Genomic DNA, 25,983 nt, shown 5'->3' on the forward strand with positions numbered 1-25,983 from the left:
AACAGTAAAAATGGATAGCCAGTTCAAATGGCTGTATTTTCTAACAATGAATCTGATTTGAATTGCAGATACTTAAAAAAAATAAAACAAACAAGTCATAAAACAAATACCTATGTTTACATATATTTATAATAACTATTTTTTAAATTACTGTAGACAGTCTTGATTAACTGTGTCATAAAACATTAAGCAGTGTGGTCTTATACATACAACCCCAATTCCAATGAAGTTGGGACGTTGTGTTAAACAAAAATAAAACAGAATGCAATGATTTGAAAATCATGTTCAACCTATATTTAATTGAATACACTACAAAGACATTTAATGTTTAAACTGATAAACTTGATTGTTTTTAGCAAATAATCATTAACTTAGAATTTTATGGCTGCCACACGTTCCAAAAAAACTGGCACAGGTGGCAAAAAAGACTGAGAAAGTTGAGGAATGCTCATCAAACACCTGTTTGGAACATCCCACACGTGAACAGGCTAATTGGGAACAGGTGAGTGCCATGATTGGGTATGAAAAGAGTTTCCCTTAATTGCTCAGTCATTCACAAGCAAAGATGGGGCGCGAGGTTCACCTCTTTGTGAACAAGTGCGTGAGAAAATAGTCAAACAGTTTAAGGACAATGTTCCTCAACGTACAATTGCAAGGAATTTAGGGATTTCATCATCTACGGTCCATAATATCATCAAAAGGTTCAGAGAATCTGGAGAAATCACTGCATGTAAGCGGCAAAGCCGAAAACCTACATTGAATGCCCGTGACTTCAGGCGGCACTGCATCAAAAACTGACATCAATGTGTGAAGGATATCACCACATGGGCTCAGGAACACTTCAGAAAACAAATGTCAGTTAATACAGTTTGGCGCTACATCCGTAAGTGCAACTTAAAACTCTACTATGCAAAGCAAAAGCCATCCATCAACAACACCCAGAAACGCAGCCGAAAAGTGTTCTGTGGTCCAACGAGTCCATATTTAAAATTTTTGGTGGAAATTGTGGACGTCGTGTCCTCTGGACCAAAGAGGAAAAGAACCATCTGGACTGTTATGGGCGCAAAGTTCAAAAGCCACCATCTGTGATGGTATGGGGCTGTGTTAGTGCCAATGGCATGGGTAACTTACACATCTGTGAAGGCACCATTAATGCTGAAAGGTACATACAGGTTTTGGAGAAGCATATGCTGCCATCTAAGAGAGATCTTCTTCATAGATGCCCCTGCTTTTTTCAGCAAGACAATGCTAAACAAAATTCTGCACGTGTTACAACAGCCTGGCTTCGTAGTAAAAGAGTGCGGGTTCAAGACTGGCCTGCCTGTAGTCCAGATCTGTCTCGCATTGAAAATGTGTGGCGCATTATGAAGCGTAAAATACGACAACGGAGACCCCGGACTGTTGAACAGCTGAAGCTGTACATCATGCCAGAATGGGAAAGAATTCTACCTACAAAGCTTCAACAATTAGTGTCCTCAGTTCCCAAACGTTTATTGAATGTTGTTAAAAGAAAAGGTGATGTAACACAGTGGTAAACATGACCCTGTCCCAGCTTTTTTGGAACGTGTTGCAGCCATAAAATTCTAAGTTAATGATTATTTGCTAAAAACAATAACGTTTATCAGTTTGAACATTAAATATCTTGTCTTTGTAGTGTATTCAATTAAATATAGGTTGAACATGATTTGCAAATCATTGTATTCTGTTTTTATTTATGTTTAACCCCAACTTCATTGGAATTGGGGTTGTATATATAGTCCCCCCCCAATGCAATTATAATGGGTGTCAATTATTTGGGATTTCTGCTCTTTGCGGTCCAGCCCAGTCCCTATCACATGTGAATCGTGGATGTCCACTGTACAGTAATGTCTCAAAATGAATTAGAAGACTGGAGACAAATACTATTCTTGACGGTCTTCGGCTATCTTACCTGCATACATTTTTCTTTGGTCAGGCTCTACCAGTCTGCCCCATTCAGGCAACGTGTGACGCAGCATCCAAGGAAGAGAATAAAGAAAAAAACAGATATGTCAACATCCTTCCGTGTAAGGAAACCACCAAACTATTTGACACTGTCCCTTTCACCTAACTGTGAAATGTTGTAATTAAGTATTTGAAACCTTTTCTTTCCTTAGATGATCACTCCCGGGTGCATCTCTCATCCCTGGAAGGAGTACCAGACTCTGACTTCATCAATGCCTCCTTTATAAATGTTTGTACAGCAATAGTATTTATTTCAGATAACAAATAGTGTTTGTTGTGATTTCACTTTACAATGATTTACCCTTTACCCGACGTTGTCTCCTTTATTCCTGTTTCCTTTTGTGCAGGGTTACCAGGAGAAGAATAAGTTTGTTGCAGCTCAAGGTAACATTTGTAATTATCACTTAAATAAATGTCATAGTAACACGTGGTAATCTAAATTCTTCGTCATTGCTTCGTTACTCTCAGGACCGAAGGAGGAAACAGTAAATGACTATTGGCGGATGATCTGGGAGCAGAACACAGCCACCATTGTCATGGTGACCAATCTGAAGGAGAGGAAAGAGGTAGCAGAGCAATTTTAAGTTTTACAGTTCACCTCCCAAGTATAATATTTCCTGTTCCGTGAAGACCATGCATGCATGCTGAATACTGGGTGCAGTCCATTATTTACCGTGGGGCCCAAATATATATGTTTTGCACTTATTTTCATTTTACAGACGTCTCCAACGGTTTATGTGATTATTTTTCAATTTCAGTTTTTTATTATTATTATTATTATTATTTTTTTTTAAAAATACCCTTGACTCTCGTATACACTATCCTACTTTTGCATTTGTATCTCTGTGTTTCAGTGTAAGTGTGCCCAGTACTGGCCGGACCAGGGCTGTTGGACATACGGGAACATCCGTGTTTCTGTGGAAGACACAATGGTTCTCGTAGATTACACCATCCGCAAGTTTTGCATCCAGCAGGTAAGTGAGGAACTCTCCAAAAACATGTTGGGTCTGAGGATGGTGGATGTTATACTGTGTGTGAAGTGACTTTGTGATACTGACTGGATCTGGTTTGATTGTCTCAGGTTGGGGATATATCTGGAAAAAAGCCACAAAGGCTAGTCACTCAGTTCCACTTCACCAGCTGGCCAGATTTCGGTGTTCCTTTCACCCCCATTGGTATGCTGAAGTTTCTCAAGAAAGTCAAAACCTACAACCCTCAATATGCTGGGCCCATTGTGGTCCACTGCAGGTAAGTATCTGACTAAGAGAGGTGTCTGTGTTTGTTGCTATACTGTACAACTCACAAGAGGTTGTTATCACTTCCATTGTAGCGCGGGAGTAGGAAGAACAGGTACATTCATTGTGATAGATGCCATGTTGGACATGATGAACACCGAGAGAAAGGTGGATGTGTTCGGCTTTGTCACCAGGATTAGAGCCCAGAGATGTCAGATGGTCCAGACTGATGTAAGTCACACTCGGGACCAAAATAAATGAAACAAGTTTTGGAAATGTTATCCACGTACGTCTCTCTTATTTGCATTTTTAATATGCGCACAACATGAGGCCCGGCCGGGCACAGCCTGAAAGGGTAACTTAGGTCCCACTTCCCATGGGCGCACCACCTGTGGGAAGGGGTCATAGGGGTCGGGTGCAATGTGAGCTGGGCGGATCCCCGGCTACGGAAGCTGGCTGTAGGGATGTGGAACGTCCCCTCTCTTGCAGGGAAGGAGCCCGAGCTGGTGCGTGAGGTTGTGAAGTTCCGACGAGATATATTCAGGCTCGCCTCCACACACAGCTTGGGCTCTGGTACCAGTCCTCTTGAGAGGGGTTGGACTCTCTTCCACTCTGGAGTTGCCGACGGTGAGAGGCGCCGAGCAGCCGTGGGTATACTTATTGCACCCGGCTCGGGGCCTGAACATTGGGGTTCACACCGGTGAACGAGAGGGTAGCCTCCTTCTGCCTTTGGGTTTGGGGACGGGTCCTGACTGTTGTTTGTGCCTATTCACCAAACAGCAGTTCAGAGTACCCACCCATTTTGGAGTCCTTGGAGGGGGTGCAGGAGAGCGCTCCCACTGGGGACTCCATCATTCTGCTGGGGGACTTCAATGCTCATGTGGGCAATGACAGTGAGACCTCGAAGGGCGTGATTGGGAGAACGACCCCCCCGATCAGAACCCGAGCGGTGTTCTGTTATTAGACTTCAGTGCTCCTCATGGATTGTCCATAGCGAACAATATATTTAAAGCATAAGGGTGTCCATATATGCACTTGGCACCAGGACACCCTAGGCTGCAGTTCCATCATCGACTTTGTTGTCGTGTCATCGGACTTCGGCCGCATTTCTTGGGAGAAAATGCTCATCCATCCTGGCAGGCCCCAACGTATTGTGAGGGTCTGCTGGGAATGTCTGGTAGAATCCCCTGTCAGAAGGAGTTTCAACTCCCACCTCCGGCAGAATTTCGCCCACGTAGCGGGGGAGGCTGGGGACATTGAGTCCAAGTGGACCATATTCCGCGCCTCCATTGCTGAGGTGGCCGACCGTAGCTGTGGCCATAAGGTGGCCTGCCGTGGCAGCAACCCCCGAACCTGTTAGTGGACACTAGCGGTGAGGGATGCAGTCAAGCTGAAGAAGAAGTCCTATTAGGCAATAGTGCATAATCAACACTGTTTATAGTGGGAATGGGGCACTGTTAAACTCGACTCTGGACTTTGTGAGTCGGTGGGGAGAATACTTCGAAGACCTCAGTCCCACCAACATGCCTTCCCATGAGGAAGCAGAGTCTGGGGTCTCTGAGGGAGACCCTCCTATCTCTGGGGCTGAGGTCACTGAGGTGGTTGAAAAGCTCCTCAGTGACGAGGCCCCAAGGGTGGATGAGATTCGCCAGGTGTTCCTAAAGGCTCTGGATGTTGTGGGGCTGTCCTGGTTGACACGCCTCTGCAACATTGCGGGGACAGTGCCTCTGGATTGGCAGACTGGGGTAGTGGTTCCCATTTTTAAGAGGGTGTGTTCCCACTACAGAGGGATCACACTCCTCGGCATCCTTGGTAAGGTCTATTAAGGCGTTCTGGAGAAGAAGTCGAATCTCCTAGTAAGGTCTATTAAGGTCTAAGAGGAGGGTCCGTCGGGAAGTCAAATCTCAGATTCAGGACGAGCAGTGTGGTTTTCATTCTGGCCATGGAACAGTTGCCCAGCACTACACCCTCTGCAGGGTCCTCGAGGGTGCATGGGAGTACGCCCAACTAGTTTACATGTGTTTTGTGGACTTGGAGAAGGCGTTCGACCGTGTCCCTTGGGGAGTCCTGTGGGAGGTTCTTCGGGAGTATGGGGTACCCAACCCCCAGATACGGGCTGTTTGGTCCCTGTACAACCAGTGTCAGAGTTTGGTCAGCATTGCTGGCAGTAAGTCAGATTTGTTACCGGTGAGGGTTGGACTCCGCCAAGTCTGCCATTTTGCACTGATTCTGTTCATAATGATTATGGACAGAATTTCTAGGCGCAGCCGAGGCGTAGAGGAGGTCCAGTATTGCATCTCTGCTTTTTGCAAATGATGTGGTTCTGTTGGCTTCATCAAGCCGTGATCTCCAACTCTCACTGGAGCGGTTCGCAGCCGAGTGTGTAGCGGTCGGGATGAAAATCAGCACCTCCAAATCTGAGATCATGGTCCTCAATAGGAAAAGGGTTGAGTCCCCTCTCCAGGTCAGAATGGAACGGGAGATCAACAGGCGGATCAGGCAGCATCTGCAGTGATGCGGACTTTGTATGAAGAAGGAGCTAAGCCGAAAGGCAAAGCTCTCAATTTACCAATCTACCCTCACCTATGGGGGCTCGGAGTAGAGCCGCTGCTCCTCTGCATTGAGAGGAGCCAGATGAGGTGGTTCAGGCATCTGATTAGGAGGAGTCCCTGACGCCTCCCTGGTGAGGTGTTCCGGGCATGTCCCACGCTGAAGAGACTCTCCCGGCTGGCCTGGGAACGCATCGGGATCCCCCTAGAAGAGCTGGATGAAGTGGCTGGGGAGAGGGAAATCTGGGCTTTCCCGCTAAAGCTACTGTCCCCGTGACCCAACCTCGGATAAGTGGGAGAAGATTGATGGATGGATGGATAGATGGAATATGCGCAAAATTGGACTGTAGGAATTTTATGTGAATCTTATAACTCAACTGGTCTTTCAACTCTCACAGATGCAGTACGTTTTCATCTTCCAAGCGTTGTTAGAGCACTATTTGTACGGAGACACTGAACTGGAGGTGACCTCTCTGGAGTCCCACCTGGCTAAATTGTACACCACTTCACCAGGAGCTGGCTGCAGTGGTTTGGAAGCTGAATTCAAGGTTGGTGTATGTGTTGTGCGTTTTCATCAAAAGACCATGACATCTCTCTTTAGGTAGCTACCTTAAGTCAAATAAAACATTTTCTCTATAGCTCATCAATACCTTAAAGGTGACATTTTTATATTTATTTTATTTTTTAAATCAAGAATACATTGTATGTGCCCCCTCTAGTCGAAACACATTATGATTTATGTTGCGTTTGTGGAGTAAGAATTCAACAATTGTCATTCATCTCAGATGGTAGGGCAATATCGCCCTCTCCCCTTTATAAAACACTTTCTATATTCTATAAATCTATACAAATGTAAAATGTTTAACTCTTATAACTTCTAGAAACTGACATCCATCAAGATCCAGAATGACAAGATGAGAACGGGCAATCTGCCTGCCAACATGAAGAAGAACAGAGTACTACAGATCATTCCATGTGAGTGAAGCTGCTATAGCTGTTGATAGTATTTCATGCCTTGTTATTGGTGCAATTATGACTGATAAGCGCTATTAAGACAAACTTGTGTGTTTCTCTTCATAGACGAGTTCAACAGAGTGATCATTCCAGTGAAACGAGGAGAAGAGAACACTGACTATGTCAATGCATCTTTTATTGACGTGAGTGCAAAAGGTGCTTCATCCTCGCAGATGTCTTTATGACTTCCTTCATTAATCTGCTCTCTCCATTTCTTGCTCTTTATAGGGCTATCGCCAGAAAGATTCATACATGGCAAGCCAAGGCCCCTTGCAGCACACCATTGAGGACTTCTGGAGGATGATCTGGGAATGGAGAAGCTGCTCAATAGTCATGCTCACTGAGCTGGAGGAGAGAGGGCAGGTGTGTAGAACCATTCCATGTGGTCATAATTAGGGCTGGGTGATTAATCTAAATTTAATCGTGAGTTCGATTTTGACTTCTCAAGATCATGAAAACGTTATCAAAGAAAAACGAATAATGTGCTGCAGCACCGGTTGTGTTTTAAATATATTATTTTACTTGGTACTCATTTATTTTCTGGTTGTTCTATCCAGTTATTTTAAAGTTGAGTTTTGGTCATTAAATAAATACTAAGTTTTGAAATCAATGAATAATCGTCTTTATTAGTTGTGATTTCAATATAAATCAAAATAATCGTGATCATTACTTTTTCCATAATCGCCCAGATGTAGTCATGATTGCTGGTGTCTCTTATCAGAAGTAATGATGATAATAGACACCCAAGGGAGATTTTGATGGCATGGGTGGTTTTGGTGTTTTGTTCCTGTAGGAAAAGTGTGCTCAGTATTGGCCCAGTGATGGAGTGGTGGCCTATGGGGACATCTCTATTGAACTTAAAAGGGAGGAAGAGAGTGAGAGCTATACAGTGCGTGACCTCATGGTTACCAACAACAGGGTAAATAAAATTGCCTGGTGGACTAATAAATGTTTCCACACACATACTGTACACTACCTACAAAAAGTTTGGGATATTTGGGGTTTGCGGGAAATTTCAGGAAGAACCTAAAATGCACTATAACTTTTACAGGAGAACTGAATTTTAGCTTTAAACTTAAATGCATGTCCAACTGTTTGTTTCAGTACTTTTTGCACAACTTTCTGTTCTCTAACAAAGAGCTGAAAGGCAATTACAAAGCCCAATTCCATTGAAATTTGGATGTTGTGTAAAATGTAAATAAAAGCCAAATACAATGATTTGCAACTCCTTTAACCTGTAGTCAATTGACGAAGAAGATATTTAATGTTCGAACTGATGAACGTCATTGTTGTTTTTTGCAAATATTCTCATTTTGAGTTTGAAGGCTATATGTTCCCAAAAAGCTGTCACAGGGACAAAAAAAAGACTGGGGGAAAATGAGTAATGCTCGAAAAACACCGGTTAGGAACATTGGTCCTCCGGTCCAAAGCGGAAAAACACCAAACTGATTATCGGCGCAAAGTTTAAAAGCCAGCATCTTATGATATGGGGTCTGTTAATGCCCATGGCATGGGTAACTCGGTCATCTTTGAAGGCAGCATTAATGCTGAAAGTTACATACAGGTTTTGGAGCAATATATGCTGCCATCCAAGCAACGTCGTTTCAGGGACATCCCTGCTTATTTCAGCAAGACAATGCCTAACCACATTCCGTGTTACAACACTGTGGCTTCATAGTAAAAGAGTGCGAGTACTAGACTGGCTTGCCAGCTGTCCAGATCTGTCTCCCATTGAAAATGTCTCATGCATTATGAAGCGCAAAATATGACAACAGGGACCCTGGACTGTTGATCAACTAAAGTTTTACATAAAGCAAGAAGGGGAAAGAATTCCACCTACAAAGCTTCCACAATTGGCGATTATTGAGTGTTGTTAAAAGGAAAGGCGATGTAACACGGTGGTAAACATGACCCTGTCCTAGCTTTTGTGGAACATGTTGCAGGCATCAAATTCAAAATTAACGAATATTCGCAAAAGAACAATAGGGTATCAGTTTGAACATTAAATAGCTTGTCTTTGTAGTGTATTAAATTGAATATAGTTTTGAAAGGATTTTATTTTATTTTTTTAAAGTCATCTTAATCATGCTGATCACATTATGACATCACGAGACCAAGAAGACACCCAACAACTGATCAACAGTACTTCATTGGAAGGCTTAAAACAGGATGTTCTCAGAGAGAAGTGGCCACTTGGTCTCACAGTGTCATCAGCACATTGCAATAGAAAGACTGGAAAAGTCACAGAAGGGCATTGAAGTAGACGTCCTTTTAAATGTATTGGTCGATCAAACACCTGTTCTGAATTTTGCTTGTTCAGCTCCTTTTTAGATAATAGCCTGTTGCGCAAAAACTACTGAAGTTCTGCTGTAAAGGTTATGTGCATGTTAGGTTAATCCTGAAATTTTATCCAAAAACCCAAATATCCCTAACTTTTTTGTGAGTCGTGTACCAACTGTGTTAACAAAACTGCATGCATCATACCAGTAATCTAATGTTAATGTCCTCTTCTCTCACTTTGCCTCCATTCTTCCAGGAGAACAAGGCTCGAGCAGTGCGTCAGTTTCATTTCCATGGATGGCCAGAAGTGGGCATTCCTACTGATGGTAAAGGCATGATCAATATAATAGCAGCAGTGCAGAAACAGCAACAGCAGTCTGGCAACCATCCTATCACAGTGCACTGCAGGTAAGAGAGAGGCATTTGACACACATGGAAAGAGGGTATGCTTTTGCCAGATAATTTGAACAGCAATCATCTTAACTGCTGCTTTTTAATTGTAACTGGCAGCAGAGTGACGCTTTGTGGTAATAGAATGAACAGAAGTTCAGTAGATTATCTCGTGTCCCATAGTGTTTGACACCACACTCCCCCTGTGTGTACAGTGGACCCCGCATATTTGCCCTCCGGCATTCCTGGGGGATTTTTGGAGGGTAGACTATCCTCTGTTATTCACTGAAACACTTGCCTATTTGTGGTTTTCTGTGAAGTGAATCTGAAAAATGTAGGATATTTATTGTATTGTAGCCTCTCTTGAGACAACAAACGGTTACTTTTGGCTGTAAGCACTCCAAAACAACATCAAACCATTTGTCCACCCAACCAAACCTTTACGGTGGAAGGGAGCAGACTGTTTTGTGTTAGGCAGAAGTTCAGTTGACACAGATGCTCACTTGCTCCTCTCCCGGTCCCTAACTCTCGCATCCAATCATAAATCTTAACAGCAGTTGTTAGATTTGTGATTGACAGTCATTGGCAGAGGAAGATAAATAAGATGGTAGCACCCATGTCTGCTGCGGCTGCTTTGTCTCATGATAGTTTCGCCATACTAGAGCTAAACACTGCATCAAAATCAGAGCAATCGCTAACAACAGCTCAGCAGAGCATTGCTAAACCTGTCAAACTGCCAGTTTGTATTGTCACTCCAGTGGATCCAGTGGTTTTGGAACATCAGCCCAGCAGGCTACAAGCTGCGGAGATTCCCATCTGCACACGCTGCCTCAGGAGTGTCGATTAACCTTCTTTGTTTTGCTGTGCAGTCAAATGTACATTGTTTTACACTGGACTGTATCGCTACAGTAATTTTTATGATCAGAATTGTTGACACACAGACCCTTTTCAAACAATTTGAAGATCATGGAAAAGTTTCTTCATTGCCATAATTCCATTCAAAAAGTGAAACCTTCATAGATTATAGATACAGGGCCCACAATTTAAACAAATTCAAGTTTTTATTTATTTTTACATAATTCGGGCTTCCAGCTCATAAAACCCACAAAATCAGGAATTCCAAAAATTAGAATACTGTGAAGAAATGACTTAACAGTTTTTGTAGAAAAAAAAGAGAGAAATTAAGGTCACATTAAAATCAATCAAAATATGGTATTTTCAAAACTATACGTTAATCTTCAATACTTGGTTGGGAATCCCTTTGCTTTAATCACTGCCTCGATGCGCCGTGGCACTGAGGCAATCGGCCTGTGGCATTGCCAAGCACTGTGATGGCATGGGCATCAAACCAGGTTCTGGTGGAAGATGAAATGAAATGAAAACAAACAAACATGTCTTCACTTCAGGAGTCTTTGCTGATGCACAAGCCCGTCAAAAGTCAGAATATTCTGGGAAACATAAACCCTGAGACACTCACACCATACAGTACCTTCTTCTACCAGGAAAACTATCATGTGTGTTATCTATGAACATGCTTCCTTTTCACCTTTTGTGTGCAGTGCTGGTGCAGGCCGGACAGGGACATTCTGTGCATTGAGTACAGTCCTGGAGAGGGTGAAGGCAGAAGGCATTCTGGATGTTTTCCAAACGGTCAAGAGCCTCAGATTGCAGAGACCCCACATGGTGCAGACAATGGTAAGCAATGTGAATGTAATGTAATGTTCTAAGCACAAAATACAATTTACTACAAAGCCCCTAAGATGACATGGAAGGGGAAAAAACCTATGTCACAATAAACATTGCAATATAATGCAAAGTTTGTGTTAAAGGCGTTTGTGTTATTGTGCAATGTTTATTGCGAGGGAACGCAGTTTCTTTTGATTACACGTTAATGTACAGTGGATACGGAAAGAATTCAGACCCCCTTAAAATTTTCACTCGTTATATTGCAGCCATTTACTAAAATCATTTCAGTTCATTTTTTCCACATTAATGTACACACAGCAACCCATATTGACAGAAAAAAAGGAATTGTTGAAATTTTTGCAGATTTATTAAAAAGAAAAACTGAAATATCACACAGAACCTTTGGTACATTGAGTGGGGAAAAAATGAACTGAAATGATTTTAGCAAATGTCTGCAATATAACAAAGAGTGAAAAATTTAAGGGGGTCTGAATACTTTCCCTACCCACTGTGTGTGTGTGTATATATATATATATATATATATATATATATATATATATATATATATATATATATATATATATATATATATATATATATATATATATATATATATATATATATATATGTGTGTGTGTGTGTATATATATATATGTATATGTATGTGTGTGTATATATATATAAACTTGTCAAATTTTGCCTTATCATGCAATGTTTATTGATGTACTGTTTATTTATTATTATTATTATGGTTTGTTTTTTTTCATCAATGTTACCTTGGGTCTTTGTAATTTATAGTACTGTATATGTATGCAGTCTTTTTTATCTTTTTGTAATTATTTTCACATGGTTTTTATGGTAGAAGTTCAATTCTGAGTATTATATTTATAGTAAATATTTACCTTGGTAAAAAAAAAAAAAATCCTCTGCTGACACTTTAGACAAGTTCACATTCATGACTCATGAAAAATTGAAATTTGAATTTCACGTAAAGACCAATTATTTTTAAATAAAATGTGCAACTGTAAGATTTTATTTTCTGGTACAATGAACCACGCATATTTGCCGTTCAGCATTCGCACATATACCTATTTGCTTTTTTGTTTGTTTTGCTTTGTTTTGTTTTTCCCGAACCTAGTCGCTGAAAAACCTATTTGCCGTTTTTGTACTCAGGCCAAAGCAATAATAATAACTTTGATGCCATCTTGTTTTCAAGGAACTACAGTGGGGCAAAAAAGTATTTAGTCAGCCACCAATTGTGCAAGTTCTCCCATTTAAAAAGATGAGAGAGGCCTGTAATTTTCATCATAGTTATACCTCACCTATGAGCGACAAAATGAGAAAAAAAAAGAAAAACAGAAAATCACATTGTCTGATCTTTGAAAGAATTTATGAGCAAATTATGGTGGAAAATAAGTATTTGGTCAATCACAAAAGTTCATCGCAATACTACCCTTTGTTGGCAATGAAAGAGGTCAAATGTTTTCTGCGAGTCTTCACAAGGTTTTAACACCTCCAATTCCTCCATGCAGCTCTCCTCTAGAGCAGTGATGTTTTGGGGCTGTCGCTGGGCAACACACACTCCCTCCAAAGATTTTCTATGGGGTTGAGATCTGGAGACTGGCTAGGCCACTCCAAAACCTTGAAATGCTTCTTGCGACGCCACTCCTTCATTGCCCGGGCGGTGTGTTTTGGATCATTGTCATGCTGAAAGACCCAGCCACGTTTTCACTCAAAATCTCACAATACATGGCCCCTTTCATTCTTTCCTTTCCAAGGATCAGTCGTCTTCGTCCATTTGCAAAAAAACAGGCCCAAAGCATGATGTTTCCACCCCCATGCTTCACAGTAGGTATGGTGCTCTTTGGATGCAACTCAGCATTCTTTCTCCTCCAAAAACGACAAGTTGAGTTTTTACCAAAACGTTATATTTTGGTTTCATCTGACCATACGACATTCTCCCAGTCCTCTTCTGGATCATCCAAACGCTCACTAGCAAACTTCAGACGGGCCTGGACATGTACTGGCTTAAGCAGGGGGGGAGACGTCTGGCACTGCGGGGTTTGAGTCCCTGGTAGCCTTTGTTATTTTGGTCCCAGCTCTCTGCAGGTCATTCACTAGGTCCCCCCGTGTGGTTCTGGGATTTTTGCTCTCACCGTTCTTGTGAGCATTTTTACCCCACGGGGTAAGCTCTTGCGTGGAGCCCCAGATCGAGGGAGATTATCAGTGGTCTTGTATGTCTTCCATTTTCTAATAATTGCTCCCACAGTTGATTTATTCACACCAAGCTGCTTACCTATTGCAGATTCAGTCTTCCCAGCCTGGTGCAGGTCTACAATTTTGTTTCTGGTGTCCTTTGACAGCTCTTTGGTCTTGGCCATAGTGGAGTTTGGAGTGTGACTGTTTGAGGTTGTGGACAGGTGTATTTTATACTAATAACGAGTTTAAACAGGTGCCATTAATACAGGTAACGAGTGGAGGACAAAGGAGCCTCTTAAAGAAGAAGTTACAGGTCTGTGAGAGGCAGAAATCTTGCTTGCGAGTTGGTGACCAAATACTTATTTTCCACCATAATTTGCGAATAAATTCTTTAAAAATCAGACAATGTGATTTTCTGGATTTTCTTTCTCATTTGTCTCTTATAGGAGAGGTACAGTGATACCTCGTTTTTCGCGGTTAATGGGGACCAGAACCCCCCGAGAAAGATGAAAAACCACAAAGTAGGATTTTCCCTCCCCCCTAGGAATTTTCGTGTATGTGTATGTGGGTACCAGAATGTTTAAGACTCTTCTGCTAAAGGCGCTGAGAGTGTAGCTGGGGTTTTACCTTGGAAAAAAAACATGGTGATGGGTAGCTGTTGTCTTTCTTTTGCTTCAAAATTCCCCTGTACAAGGACATAACCCGTCTCTTATCACGCGGAGTTACCACACGTTTCGCTTCCTTATTGAAGCAGTGTTGAGGATATCTGCTTCCTCTTTCTTGATGTACCGCACTGTAGATTCATTCATATCATAATGGTGTGCCACAGATGCATAACGTCTGCCCTCTTTGATCATATCTAATAAAAGTTTCACTTTTTCGCTGATGGTCATCATCATCATCTTCCTCTTGGGCGCCCCGGAGGAAGCTTTCGTAGGGGCAAAGCGCTTAGGCGGCATTGTAAGGGCTTGACAAATCAAAAAAAGTTATCGCTTAAAGAAAAACTGTTATCACGAACATAACACTAAGATACAGTCAACAGCGTGGACGAGACTGGCGAGACACAACAAGGGAAGATGCTGGGTGAGGCTGCGATGATGTGCAGCCAATCAGCTCACGGGATAAATCCACTCGTGCTCTCATTGGCCGATGTATTTTTTCAGTTTTATTTTTTGATGAATTTTTTTAATGATTATTTTGGAAAATTTTGGCGAGGGAACACTGTATACCTATGATGAAAATTATAGGCCTCTCATCTTTTTAAGTGGGAGAACTTGCACAATTGGTGGCTGACTAAATCCTTTTTTGCTCCACTGTATGTGGAAGTGAGGAGTTTCATTTAGACAAAAGTAATGATTTACTGCCACCTTGTGGCATTGGTCGGCAGTTATGAACCTCTTTAAGTGGGGTGTCAATTACTAAGTGATTTTGAGTGATTAATAAACAATGTATTTACAGTATAATGCAATACATTGCAGTCACAGAATCTCTTCGAACGTGATGCTTATGTGATGTTTTTCACCCCACTTCCCAGGAGCAGTACGAGTTCTGCTACAAAGTGGTCCAGGAGTATATCGATGCCTTTTCTGACTACGCCAATTTCAAATAGAGACCCAGAATGGATGGCAACACATCATACTAACACCACATGCATGCACCAGAACACACACAAACATGACCATGCAGAAAGCTGCATTCTTCCCTCTGGAGGATTGTTTTCCTTTTTTAAGTGACACATCACAATGTTGTTCTGTGGATGGAACGAACTGCCTGCAGAAAAAGGGAACCAAGATTTCAGTCGGGTCACAGGGCAGTGCATTTTGGACAGAGAGAAAAGAGATGCCTTCTTGAGTATTTTGTAACATTGTTTTTGTTGTTTATACAGCCCCCGATGTGCTTACATCCACATACAGTGTTGCATTGTTTAACTTTTAGTTCTGGACACAGTTTTGAGTTCGGCTGCATTTTTGGGTGGCACCTGTAAAGTATTTTATGAAAAATCTATATGAATATAAAACTAATGCTTTGGAGGTTTATGTAAAATATTGCTTTTTTTTTTACTCATTAAGGACTGAAAAATGTAAAAGCTTTTGGCTTTGCCAGAGCCACACTGTAGTTGTGCGGTGGCAAAGGTTTAAGCTGAACTTCAAACTTTGATAAACGGCACAAGCAGATCATTTTGTCGTCACAGAATTAATTGTTAATATAAATGAAATGTAAAATATTTCACACCGCGTGCTATTCGAATCTACCAATCCCTAAATACACAAAGGCAGCAGTCTGCAGTTGTTGTTTTTTTGGTAATTTTTGTATTTTTTTTTTTTTAGTATTTGTTTGCATTTAAAATGCATGCTCTTGGAAAGGTCATTCGTGCAGACAGCCAAAGGTTATGTCACTTGATTCTGCAGCTAGGGGTCCAATCATATTAAGGCACTTGGAAAAATAATTCTTAAGGGTCCGGGCTAAACTGGACTATAGCAATTTAAATACATGAGTATCGTTTTTTTATTTCACCCACTGCACATACACTATATTGGCGAACGTATTCAGACACCTTTATTAATTACACAGTCTGGCTTTGGCTTACCCACAGCTCCCACTGAATAGTAATTATTATTTATTCTACTACTCCATAATTTGTATGCTTCCATCTTTTGTGGGAAAACTCTCTAACCTGGAAGAACTTCTATACAGTATGTTCTTCCAGTTTTCAGCTGTCCCAATACTTTTGTCTATATTAGTAGTGTCAGGTAAAAAGAGAAAACATACACACACACACACACACACAACAGTATTTCCTCAAATATTTTGTTGAGCCTTTCTGGCCTTTTCTTTGAGCCTTTTTTTACAGTGCAATCAGAAAGCATTTCCCACCCCTCCACGTTTTCCACATTTTGCTGTTAGACTTATTCTAAAGCGGATTTGAGTAGTTTTTTTCTAGAAATTGACAAAATATCCCATAATGACAAAGTAAAAACATATTTTCAGACATTGTGTAAATTTATTTTAAAAATATATAATAAATAAACATTCAAACATATTATGTATATAAGTATTCACACCCTTTGCTATGACATTGGAGAAGAAGAGGCACTGCTCATCACCTGGCTAACACCAACCCTACTGTGAAGCATGGTGGTGGCAGCATCATGCTGTTGGGCTGTTTTTCTGCTTCAGGAACTGGGCAACTAGTCTGCATAGAGGGTAAGATGGCAGTTCCCAAATATAGAGAAATTATTCAAGAGAACTTGCACCAGAGTGGTCTGGAACTCAGACTAGGGCGTCAATTCACCTTCCAACACAACAATGACCCAAAGCACACAGCCAAGATAATAAAGTGAAGGGATGTGAATACTTTCTGGTGGCACAGTATATCAGCCAGACATCACAACGCTGTATTGTCGCTATTTAGAAGAATGTGTGTTCATTCCCACCATGAACACTGATATCACTGGGGAACACAATCTTTGTTGAGTTGGGTCTGACAGCTGTTTTAAACTCATATTTGAATGCGGAATCAAAAACTGATCTTAGTTTTCACGTCATTTTTCTTAACTATAGATCCCCGCTTTCTTGAAAAAAATGTGAAAAATATTGTACTTAACAGATATGTGCTTGTTTTATAAAACTTTTCAAATATTGACATACAATGAAATATGAAAGAAACAAGCATGGCTGCAATGTTTATTTAACACTATTATGTTTTACAAAGGATATGGCACAAATCCTCTTAATTCCTACTATGCTAGCTTTCTGTTTGCAGATATTGATAGTACTAACCTATTGAAAACTACACACACCTCATTTCAATTGTGACAGCACAAGCAAGTTGCCACGCAGCTGGCAAGTCTTACTATAGCTAATCAGTGGAATTTTGCTTATCTGGAAGGTAAGCTGTGGAGAAAACAACTGACTGCAATTTTGGAATCAGCATGATAATTGTAGTTTTAATCAGCATAAAAATCTAACTCAACAGAATTATTTTTCAAATTGTTCCCCAGTGTAGTGAACAATGCCGATTTTTATTCAAATGTTCATTTTAACAAAAATGGGATTTCCTTTTTTCTTTTTTAAACTTCATGTGCCATGCTGTGTTTACTCGTTTCTTTTTAAAATTTGTGTTCTCTGAAAAAACACTCCCACTTGAACTACCACTAACATCACAGTGGAGGCCATCCCCTCTTGATGATTGTAAAAATAAATGAATGGTGTCAGTTAAGTGGTGGGGCTTCAGGTCAATCATGAAATCTTTGCTGGAGAAAACTCAGTAAATGAAGCTTATCCTGTGGGGAAAAGACATCTCCACACTTTGACTTGCAAGCCTGCGGGAAAATTATCAAAGAATCCAACAGATTTTAACAAATGCCAAACAAAGATTGCAACTAGTACTAAAACTTGCGTGATAGATATAATTGTCTGTGCTGTCATTGAATTGAAAACTCGAATGACAAATACCTCATATGCAGACAAACTGTTGTCATTTGGATCAGTACCAAACAACATTCCAACATTCAAAAACAACATTCTCTGTATGCCTTAATCTTGGCATTAAGATTCATGGATTTATCACTGCCCTTGCATCTTGCAATCTTAATGGAACCGAAAAATAAATTCCTGTTGCGCACAAAAACCTTTTGGACTGCTATACACATCTATTCACATTTTGGGGTGTAGAAATCACTTCAATATTTTTTGTGTCATTCTTACAAACAGCATTGAAAACATAATATCCTTTCACTGAAGTAAAAAATCGTCCAAGAGTTTATCAATTGAAATGTTTTTAATAATAACCCATCTAAAAAGACATCCATGCTTGAACTTAATTTGCATCACACTGATGTGACACATTTTTGTTGTGTATTATATAATCACAAGTAGATGCAAAATTTTTCATGGCGTGCCGGGAGCAGTTGTAGATGTTGAATGTCTCACGCACTATTTGCACCAGAATTAAATAATAATAATAATAATAATAAGTCTAAATAAATAAAGAACCACATGTCTGTGTAGATTCTCAGTCATCCAGGTCATGGTAATACGCAAAGGTTGAATCAAGGCAACTGGAGTGTTCTTGTTTGTTGAAGACATTTAATCTTTAATCTAAAAGGCTTTTTCAATTCTGAAATTTTAGGTATGGAGTCTCCCTATTTATGCCTCAGTGAGTGTGTTCCTTGTGGGTGATCAGCAATAGGTTGTTGTTGCCCAGTGTAGTTAGTGTAACGGCCGTCCTGCATACTTCTACATTGTTCACACGCGTTGTTGCAAACAGCTCATTAGGGACACTCTTCCAGTTGAATGAGGTTATATACAGACGATAGGTGATCACCACCTAAAATTGAAGAAGCGTATTTGATTAAAGGTGAAACGTCTTCAACAAGAACAGTCCAGTTGCCTTGAATCAACGTTTGTGTAAAGATCCACATAATGATTCAAACTGGGGGTTCAAATTCCTTTTGAACTTTGTAAGCCTTCTATTTCTCCCCTGTACAGATTTAAAGTAGCAAATGTTTGACCAGCCACTGAAATCATTTTTTTGCATTGTAATATACTTCGTTTCTCCACCTCCTGCCAAAGCATCACAAGTGCCCTCACAATCTATTAGCGACATTTCTTTAATCCATTTAACACTTTTGAGTCGCCAGTCCAAGAACTGGACAAGTATCTGCTTGCTTATTCTGTCTGTTAGTTTCTGCTTCAATGTCATGGTCACTGTGTTCGAATCATGAGATACTTTTTCACTGCAATTGAACATAATACTGTGCCAACACATGAAAAACTATTTTGGCCAAAGAGTGCCTCACTTATTACGAATTTATAAAAGGTTATCAAGGATATGTGGTGAGATCTAAAATCTGAAATGGTGTGTTTTCTATTTATATAAGCAAAATGTGGAGAATGCTTTGAGAAAGATGGAACCAAAGCAGAATCAGTCATCTTTTCATTTATGCTCCATCAGTGTTCATAGAAGTAAAATAGATCACTTGCTTGTGAATAGCTAACTCCTTTCGGTGAAAAGTACTTCCCACATGTCAGGAAATTACCCAACCGTTGCAAAATAAGTAATTCTAATCATCTGCTCCATGCACAGTGGCTACAACAGCACCAGGGGAAACCATTTCATGTGTAGAAGACTCCTCTCCACCGAAATGTCTTCATGTCTCCACCTGGACTTACTCATCCCTTTTCTTCACTGACATTTGCCTTGGATGATATTCTCCTTGGTCCAGGTTGAATTATTGCCCAATTTTTGTACATAATGTAAGGTTATTTATAGTTCATACCTGTCTGCTGCCTTTTATTTGATTCCCCTTCTCCTCCCCCTTTTGTTTTCTTTTTTAAGAAAAAAAATGTATATTGAATTGTAATGGGACCATTTTGAAATGTATTGGATGTTTTTTGTCTGCCATTTTTAATTTGATATAATTGTCTTAAAATAATCCAACTTTTTATTTGCCTGTTGGTTTTTAGTGTTTTGTTATTCAACATTTGAATAAATGTGTATATAATTATATATATGATAAAATTATATATAATTATATAATGCCAGATGGCCTTTCTAAGCAAGATACTGTTCAAAACTAATAAAGTGCTTGAGATTTTTCTTCTGTGTATCTGTGACGCTTATTTGAAGTTAAGATCACAACCTGATGCTCATTAAAAAGCTCACACCTTAATGATGACTGTGGTGGTGCAAAAAAAAAAAAAAAATCCTCGTGTCCCATTCTACAAACCACAATTCCAATTAGGTTGGGACAATGCAATTATTTGCAGATCATTTTCAACCTGCATTCTATTCAATTGAATACATTACAAAGTGAAGATATTTAATGTTCAAACTGATAAAACTTTTTTTTTTCTCCAAATATTGAGTTATTTTGGGCGGCGCGGTGGACAACTGGTTGGCACATCTGCCTCACAGTTCTGATAGCCGGGGTTCAAATCCCGGCCTCGCCTGTGTTGAGTTTGCATGTTCTCCCTGTGCCTGCATGGGTTTTCTCTGAGTACTCCGGTTTCTTCCCACATCCCAAAAACTTGCGTGGTAGGTTGATTGAAGACTCTAAATTGCCTGTAGGTGTGAATGTGAGTGCGAATGGTTGTTTGTTTATATGTGCCCTGCGATCGGCTGGCAACCGGTTCAGGGTGTACCCCGCCTCTCGCCCAAAGATAGCTGGGATAGGCTCCAGCACGCCCGTGACCCTAGTGAGAATAAGCGGTACAGAAAATGGATGGATGGATGACTTAGTTTGAATTTGATGCCTGCAACATGTTTATGAATAAATAAATATAAATAGCTGGGACGGGCATGTTAACCAGTGTGTTCCATCACCTTCCCTTTTAACGACAATCGTTTGGGAACTGAGGAGACAAATTCTTGAAGCTTTGTAGGTGGTACAACTTCAGTTGCTCAACAGACCGGGGGCTTCGTTTTGGTATTTTGCGCTACATAATGCGCCACACATTTTCAATGGGAGACCAATCTGGACTGCTGGCAGGCCAGTCTATTACTGTGCAGACTGTGGCTTGGCATTGTCTGACTAAAATAAGCCGGGACGTCCCTGAAAAAATATTTTGCTTGGATGGCAGCATATGTTGCTCCAAAGCCTGTATGTACCTTTCAGCATTGTGTCCTCACAAATGTGAAAGTTGCCCATACCATGGGCACTAACACACACCCTTGCCAACCACCAGATGCTGGCTTTGGAACTCCACGCTGATAACAATCCAGATGGTAATATTATTCACACAATGATACCAGATATTAATGCAGTGACGTGAGGGATCGAAGGTCACGGGCATCCATTGTTGGTTTTCGGCCCTGCCGCTTACATGCAAAGATTTCTCCAGATTCTTTGAATCATTTGATGATATTATGGACGATACATGATGGAATCCTTCAACTCCTTGCAATTGTATGTTGAGAAATGTTCTTAAACATTTGTACTATCAATTTGTTAATATTAATACACAAAGTGGTGAATCTCACACTATCCTTGCTTGAGAACAACTGGGACTTTCGGCGATGCTCCTTTTATACGCAATCATGACACGCACGTGCTTCCAATTAACCAATGTTCCAAACAGGTGTTTTGTGAGCATTCCTTAACTTTCCCAGTTTTTTGTTGCCCGTGTCCCAGGTTTTTGGTGTTGCAGGCATTAAATTTGAAATAAGAGAATATTTGCAAAAAAAAACAATAACGTTAATCAGTTTAAACATTAAATATCTTGTCTTTGTAGTGTATTAAATTGAATATAGGTTGAAAGGGATTTGCAAAACATTACATTATGTTCTGTTTTTATTTACTTTTCACGCAATGTCCTAACTTCATTGGAATTGGGGATTGTTGATCACAGTCCTCTTGAGTGTAGTCTTGAAGGGTCATCAATGTTTAACCCTTCAAACTCCATTCAAATATTTAAATGCTTGTACACTAATCAGTTATTCATAGTAAACCATTGTTGTTGTTTTTGAATTGTAATGCGCGTAGTCCGATATTTGATTTTAATTTTCCTAAAAAGGTCCATGCTCTCTCAATAACAATGTTCTAAATTGTTAATGCTTAAAAACCATTAAAATGGGGACTATTTTTCATTATGTATTTTATTAATATTACATACTTTTAAATGTAGTCTTTTGATACTTTCTTGTGATTTCCTGCCAGGAAAAAAAAAATCACAGAATAAAAATTGGTTTTATTTATGTATGTATGTATTTATTTATTTATTAATTTATGTAATGCAGCCCTATGGGGGGCACAAGCCAGTGCAAAGTGTAGGCCGTTCCCAAGCCTGGATAAATGCGGAGGGTTGCATCAGGAAGGGCATCCGGTTAGAAACTTTGCCAAACAAATATGAGCGTTCATCTAAAGAATTCCATACCGGATCGGTCTTGGCCTGGGTTAACAACGTCCGCCCCCGAGCACTGTTAAGCTGCAGGGTGCCGGTGGAAATTCGGCTACTGTGGGACGAAGGAGAGGTGGAAAGTGGGTTCTTCGGCAGAAAGAGAAGAGAAAAGACAATGATAAAATTACAAATGAGCTCATCAGAGGGACAGCCAAGGTTCGATGTTTTGGAGACAAAGTTAGAGAGAGCAGCAGCTTCGATGGTTCGGACACGTCCAGAGGAGAGATGGTGAGTATATCTGTAGAATGATGATGAGGATGGAGCTGCCAGGAAAGAAAGCTAGAGAAGACCAAAGGGAAGTTTGATAGATGTAGTGAGAGAAGACATGAGGGCAGTTGGTGTTAGAGAGGAGGATGCATTTAAATGAATAATTATGGGTTGTCACTGATGGTGTAGTGGTACATTAGCCTGACTTTAGTGCAGGCAGGCAGTTCCCACTCAGTGACGTGTGAATGTGAATCTGAATGGTTCTCTGTCTCTGTATGTGCCATGCAGCTGGGTGGCGACCAGTTCAGGGTGTTGTCTGTCTTTTGCCCGAAGTAAGCTGGGATAGGCTCCAGCGCCCCGTGACCCTGAATTGGATAAGCGGTGGATGGATGGATAATTACGGGCTATAACTATCGGTTTGTCGGTTTTACTCAAACAATGTGTGAAAATGTACATAACAAAGAAGGCTGTCACATTTGAGAGCCAGAAACTGACTTCAATGCGGTAAAGTGCATTTCCTCTGACATGTGACACAAATAATATCGTCACTGGCGTGGGTGGCCTATGACTATGACACCTGGTACCACCTCCATCTACAAATTTGTACAGGAAATTTAATCGAAAAGGGAAGTTGTCTGAGGCCTAGCTCGGAGTGTACCATGTTTGTTCCTCTGCAATCAGCCAATCAGCCGGGATAAAATGAGGTTAGGGGAGTCATTACTAGCCCCCCCCCCCCCCCCCCCCCCCAAAATAAAAGTGTGATTGATGATGAATAAATATCTTTAAGTTATATAGAAACAAGATGCTAACGTGTTTTGATTGCTGGTGTTTTAGCCATGAAAAAGGCCAGTCAAAATGCTATTAAAGAAGGATCTCTACTGGAAATTTATCCAAAAACACACCGTGCAGAGTAATTATGTGAATGATTTTTTTATTTTTTATTTTTTTAAGAGAATGAAGGTGTGATACATGTGTAAATATGCCTGCCCTGTGTGTGTCACTGACTGCTGTTTGCAGATGATGATTGGAATTAGCCAGGTCTTCCTCACCTTGTGACCCCTAAAACGGGAGGGATGGGGTCAGATAAGGGTGGGGCAAATAGGGAACGCTGATGGAGAGGGGAGCTGGGGCTGGGACGCATTGGAATATAGGCTACATATATAGCACTTGAAAAGCATCTCTTCAGTAAAGCTCTGTGAAATTATTGACCAGTTGGGTCTGAAGCTTCTGGTGGCACCTTCAAACAAGCTCACGTCAGAGTTAAGACTAAGGTAAGGTTTATATTTTTACAATATTTTATTTATTTCTTTTATTTTGCGGTAGAAAATGGATGGATGGATGGATTTTATTTTGAGAATTTAAAGTACTAAGCATAGAAGCAAGCAAATCGTTATAGCATAGCCAATATATATTTTTTTTAATTTTCAGAAAACAAGATAAAACGTCAAATTCAATAGAGTAAACAAGATGAGTCCCGTTGCCTCGATTCAACCTTTGTGGATTACTATGTCATGGACGTCTGACAATCTGCAAAGGCACAAAGAAAAAACTGTTTTTAGGAAGCACAATGGTGTTTTTTTAAATTGATATTGTGAAAGTAAGTTAAAAAGGACTTGGGAAATTTTGCTATTAGGGGTATCGAAATAATACAACCTTTATGAGTGGGAAATCCTGTGAAACAAGAACTCCCTCAGAAAAAGAGTATAAATGCTGAAACTGCTGCCAAAGTTGAAATGCCAAAGAAAGAAAATAATTAAGGGCTACAATTCTGGTAAATGTATTACAATTTAGCATAATATGTACAGTAAGTAGCATTGCAGGCATCAGATCAATCTCAATAAGATTGTCCAATTCCAGGACTTGCTGATGGAATCATTGTTTTTCTGTCAATGATCTCGAATTTGGCCTTCTTAAAAATCCATCCATCCATCCATCCACTTTCTGAGCCGCTTCTCCTCATTAGGGTCGCGGGCATGCTGGAGCCTATCCCAGCTGTCATCGGGCAGGAGGCGGGGTACACCCTGAACTGGTTGCCAGCCAATCGCAGGGCACATACAAACAAACAAACAATCATTCGCACTCACAGTCATGCCTACGGGCAATTTAGAGTCTCCAATTCATGCATGTCTTTGGGATGTGGGAGGAAACATGCAAACTCCACACAGTCGGGGGCTGGGGATTGAACCCGGGTCCTCAGAACTGTGAGGCTGACGCTCTAACCAGTCATCCACCGTGCCGCCCTTCTTAAAAATAAAGTAAAATATTTCGTATAAATAATTGATTAAGAAAATAGTAGCTCCAATAACCTTCACATTTTGTTTTATGGATGGGGCATTATTTGGAAGAATATTAACAACCAGAAAAAATTAAAATATGTTTGATGCGCAATGGCTTTAATGTGAATGTTTGTCTCTCAGCACTGACACAATAGCAGACCTACAACATTCCTTCAAGAACTGAAGCTGTGAGTGTACTGATGAAGGGATGTAGACCAATTTGACCTCAACCAAAAATAAGCAAGGCTCTTGCTTCACTCTGACCCATAAACTTTGACAAGATACTTTTCATTTCATTTTTTCCACTGCTTATCCTCACAAGGGTCGCGGGCATGCTGGAGCCTATCCCTGCTATCTTTGGGCGAGAGGCAGTGTACACACCGAACTGGTCGCCAGCCAATCGCAGGGCACATACAGACAAACAACCATTCGCACTCACATTCACACCTACGGGCAATTTAGAGTTTCCAATTAACCTACCAAGCATGTTTTTGGGATGTGGGAGGAAACGGGAGTGCCCGGAGAAAACCCACGCAGACACGGGAAGAACATGCAAACTCCACACAGGTGGGGCCGGGATTTGAACCTCGGTCTTCAGAACTGTGAGGCAGATGTGCTAACCAGTCGCTCACCGTGCCGCTGACAAGATACGTCTATAATTCAAATACAATTCATACTATTGCTTAGTCAGTACTACTAAATACCATTAATAAAGCAGACAAACAATGATAGGATATGATTACAGGGCCTTGTAAAGGCCACTCATTAAAATACGTGGATATCAAAAATGTGACACCATAGAATTATTGTTGCACATTAAGAAAGGAAACGTTTTCTGCAAAAAAAAAAAAAAAAAAAAAAACTATTATATTTCAATGATGATTAATTAGTATAAAATATTCAGCGATTGGCTGGTGACCAGTCCTGTGTGTACCTGGCCTCTGTCCAAAGTCAGCTGGGATAGGCTCCAGCTCACCTGTGACTCCAATGAGGACAAGCGCTATAGAAGTTGGATGGATAGATAGTATAATATATTTTTTCTCTCAATATATTCAATCATATCTTTTTCCATTAGTATAATTATCTTTCTTTACTAATAGACTGGGGTAACTCCTATGGCTCTCATTCAATTGGACGTATGTTTAAGGTACCAAGTATGGTTCCTGGTTCCTACTTTGCATCAAATATAAAATAATTAGTGTCAGTCTTAACAACATTCCTGAACCTCCAATCGCAAACTATGAATTTGTCCTGTACGCATTC

At 40.5% G+C, this 25,983-nt stretch overlaps 1 protein-coding gene across 1 annotated transcript in view; it reads left to right on the forward strand.

Moving 5' to 3' along the window:
- ptpra (protein tyrosine phosphatase receptor type A) overlaps nt 1-15,604 on the forward strand; it is a 48,113-nt gene extending 32,509 nt beyond the window's left edge. Inside the window, exons 8-22 of the mRNA XM_061687792.1 lie at nt 1,955-2,045; nt 2,136-2,212; nt 2,331-2,367; nt 2,452-2,549; nt 2,838-2,957; nt 3,065-3,231; nt 3,314-3,449; nt 6,166-6,315; nt 6,649-6,742; nt 6,848-6,924; nt 7,010-7,144; nt 7,575-7,700; nt 9,318-9,469; nt 11,011-11,146; nt 14,871-15,604. Of these exons, the coding sequence (XP_061543776.1) occupies nt 1,955-2,045; nt 2,136-2,212; nt 2,331-2,367; nt 2,452-2,549; nt 2,838-2,957; nt 3,065-3,231; nt 3,314-3,449; nt 6,166-6,315; nt 6,649-6,742; nt 6,848-6,924; nt 7,010-7,144; nt 7,575-7,700; nt 9,318-9,469; nt 11,011-11,146; nt 14,871-14,945 (1,671 nt within the window). The 3' untranslated portion in view covers nt 14,946-15,604. The remainder of the gene's footprint in view (nt 1-1,954; nt 2,046-2,135; nt 2,213-2,330; nt 2,368-2,451; nt 2,550-2,837; nt 2,958-3,064; nt 3,232-3,313; nt 3,450-6,165; nt 6,316-6,648; nt 6,743-6,847; nt 6,925-7,009; nt 7,145-7,574; nt 7,701-9,317; nt 9,470-11,010; nt 11,147-14,870) is intronic.
- The last annotated feature ends 10,379 nt before the right edge of the window (nt 15,605-25,983 follow it).

Source organism: Phycodurus eques, chromosome 10 (assembly GCF_024500275.1).
Source record: "Phycodurus eques isolate BA_2022a chromosome 10, UOR_Pequ_1.1, whole genome shotgun sequence".
In the NCBI taxonomy this organism is placed as follows: Eukaryota; Metazoa; Chordata; class Actinopteri; order Syngnathiformes; family Syngnathidae; genus Phycodurus; species Phycodurus eques.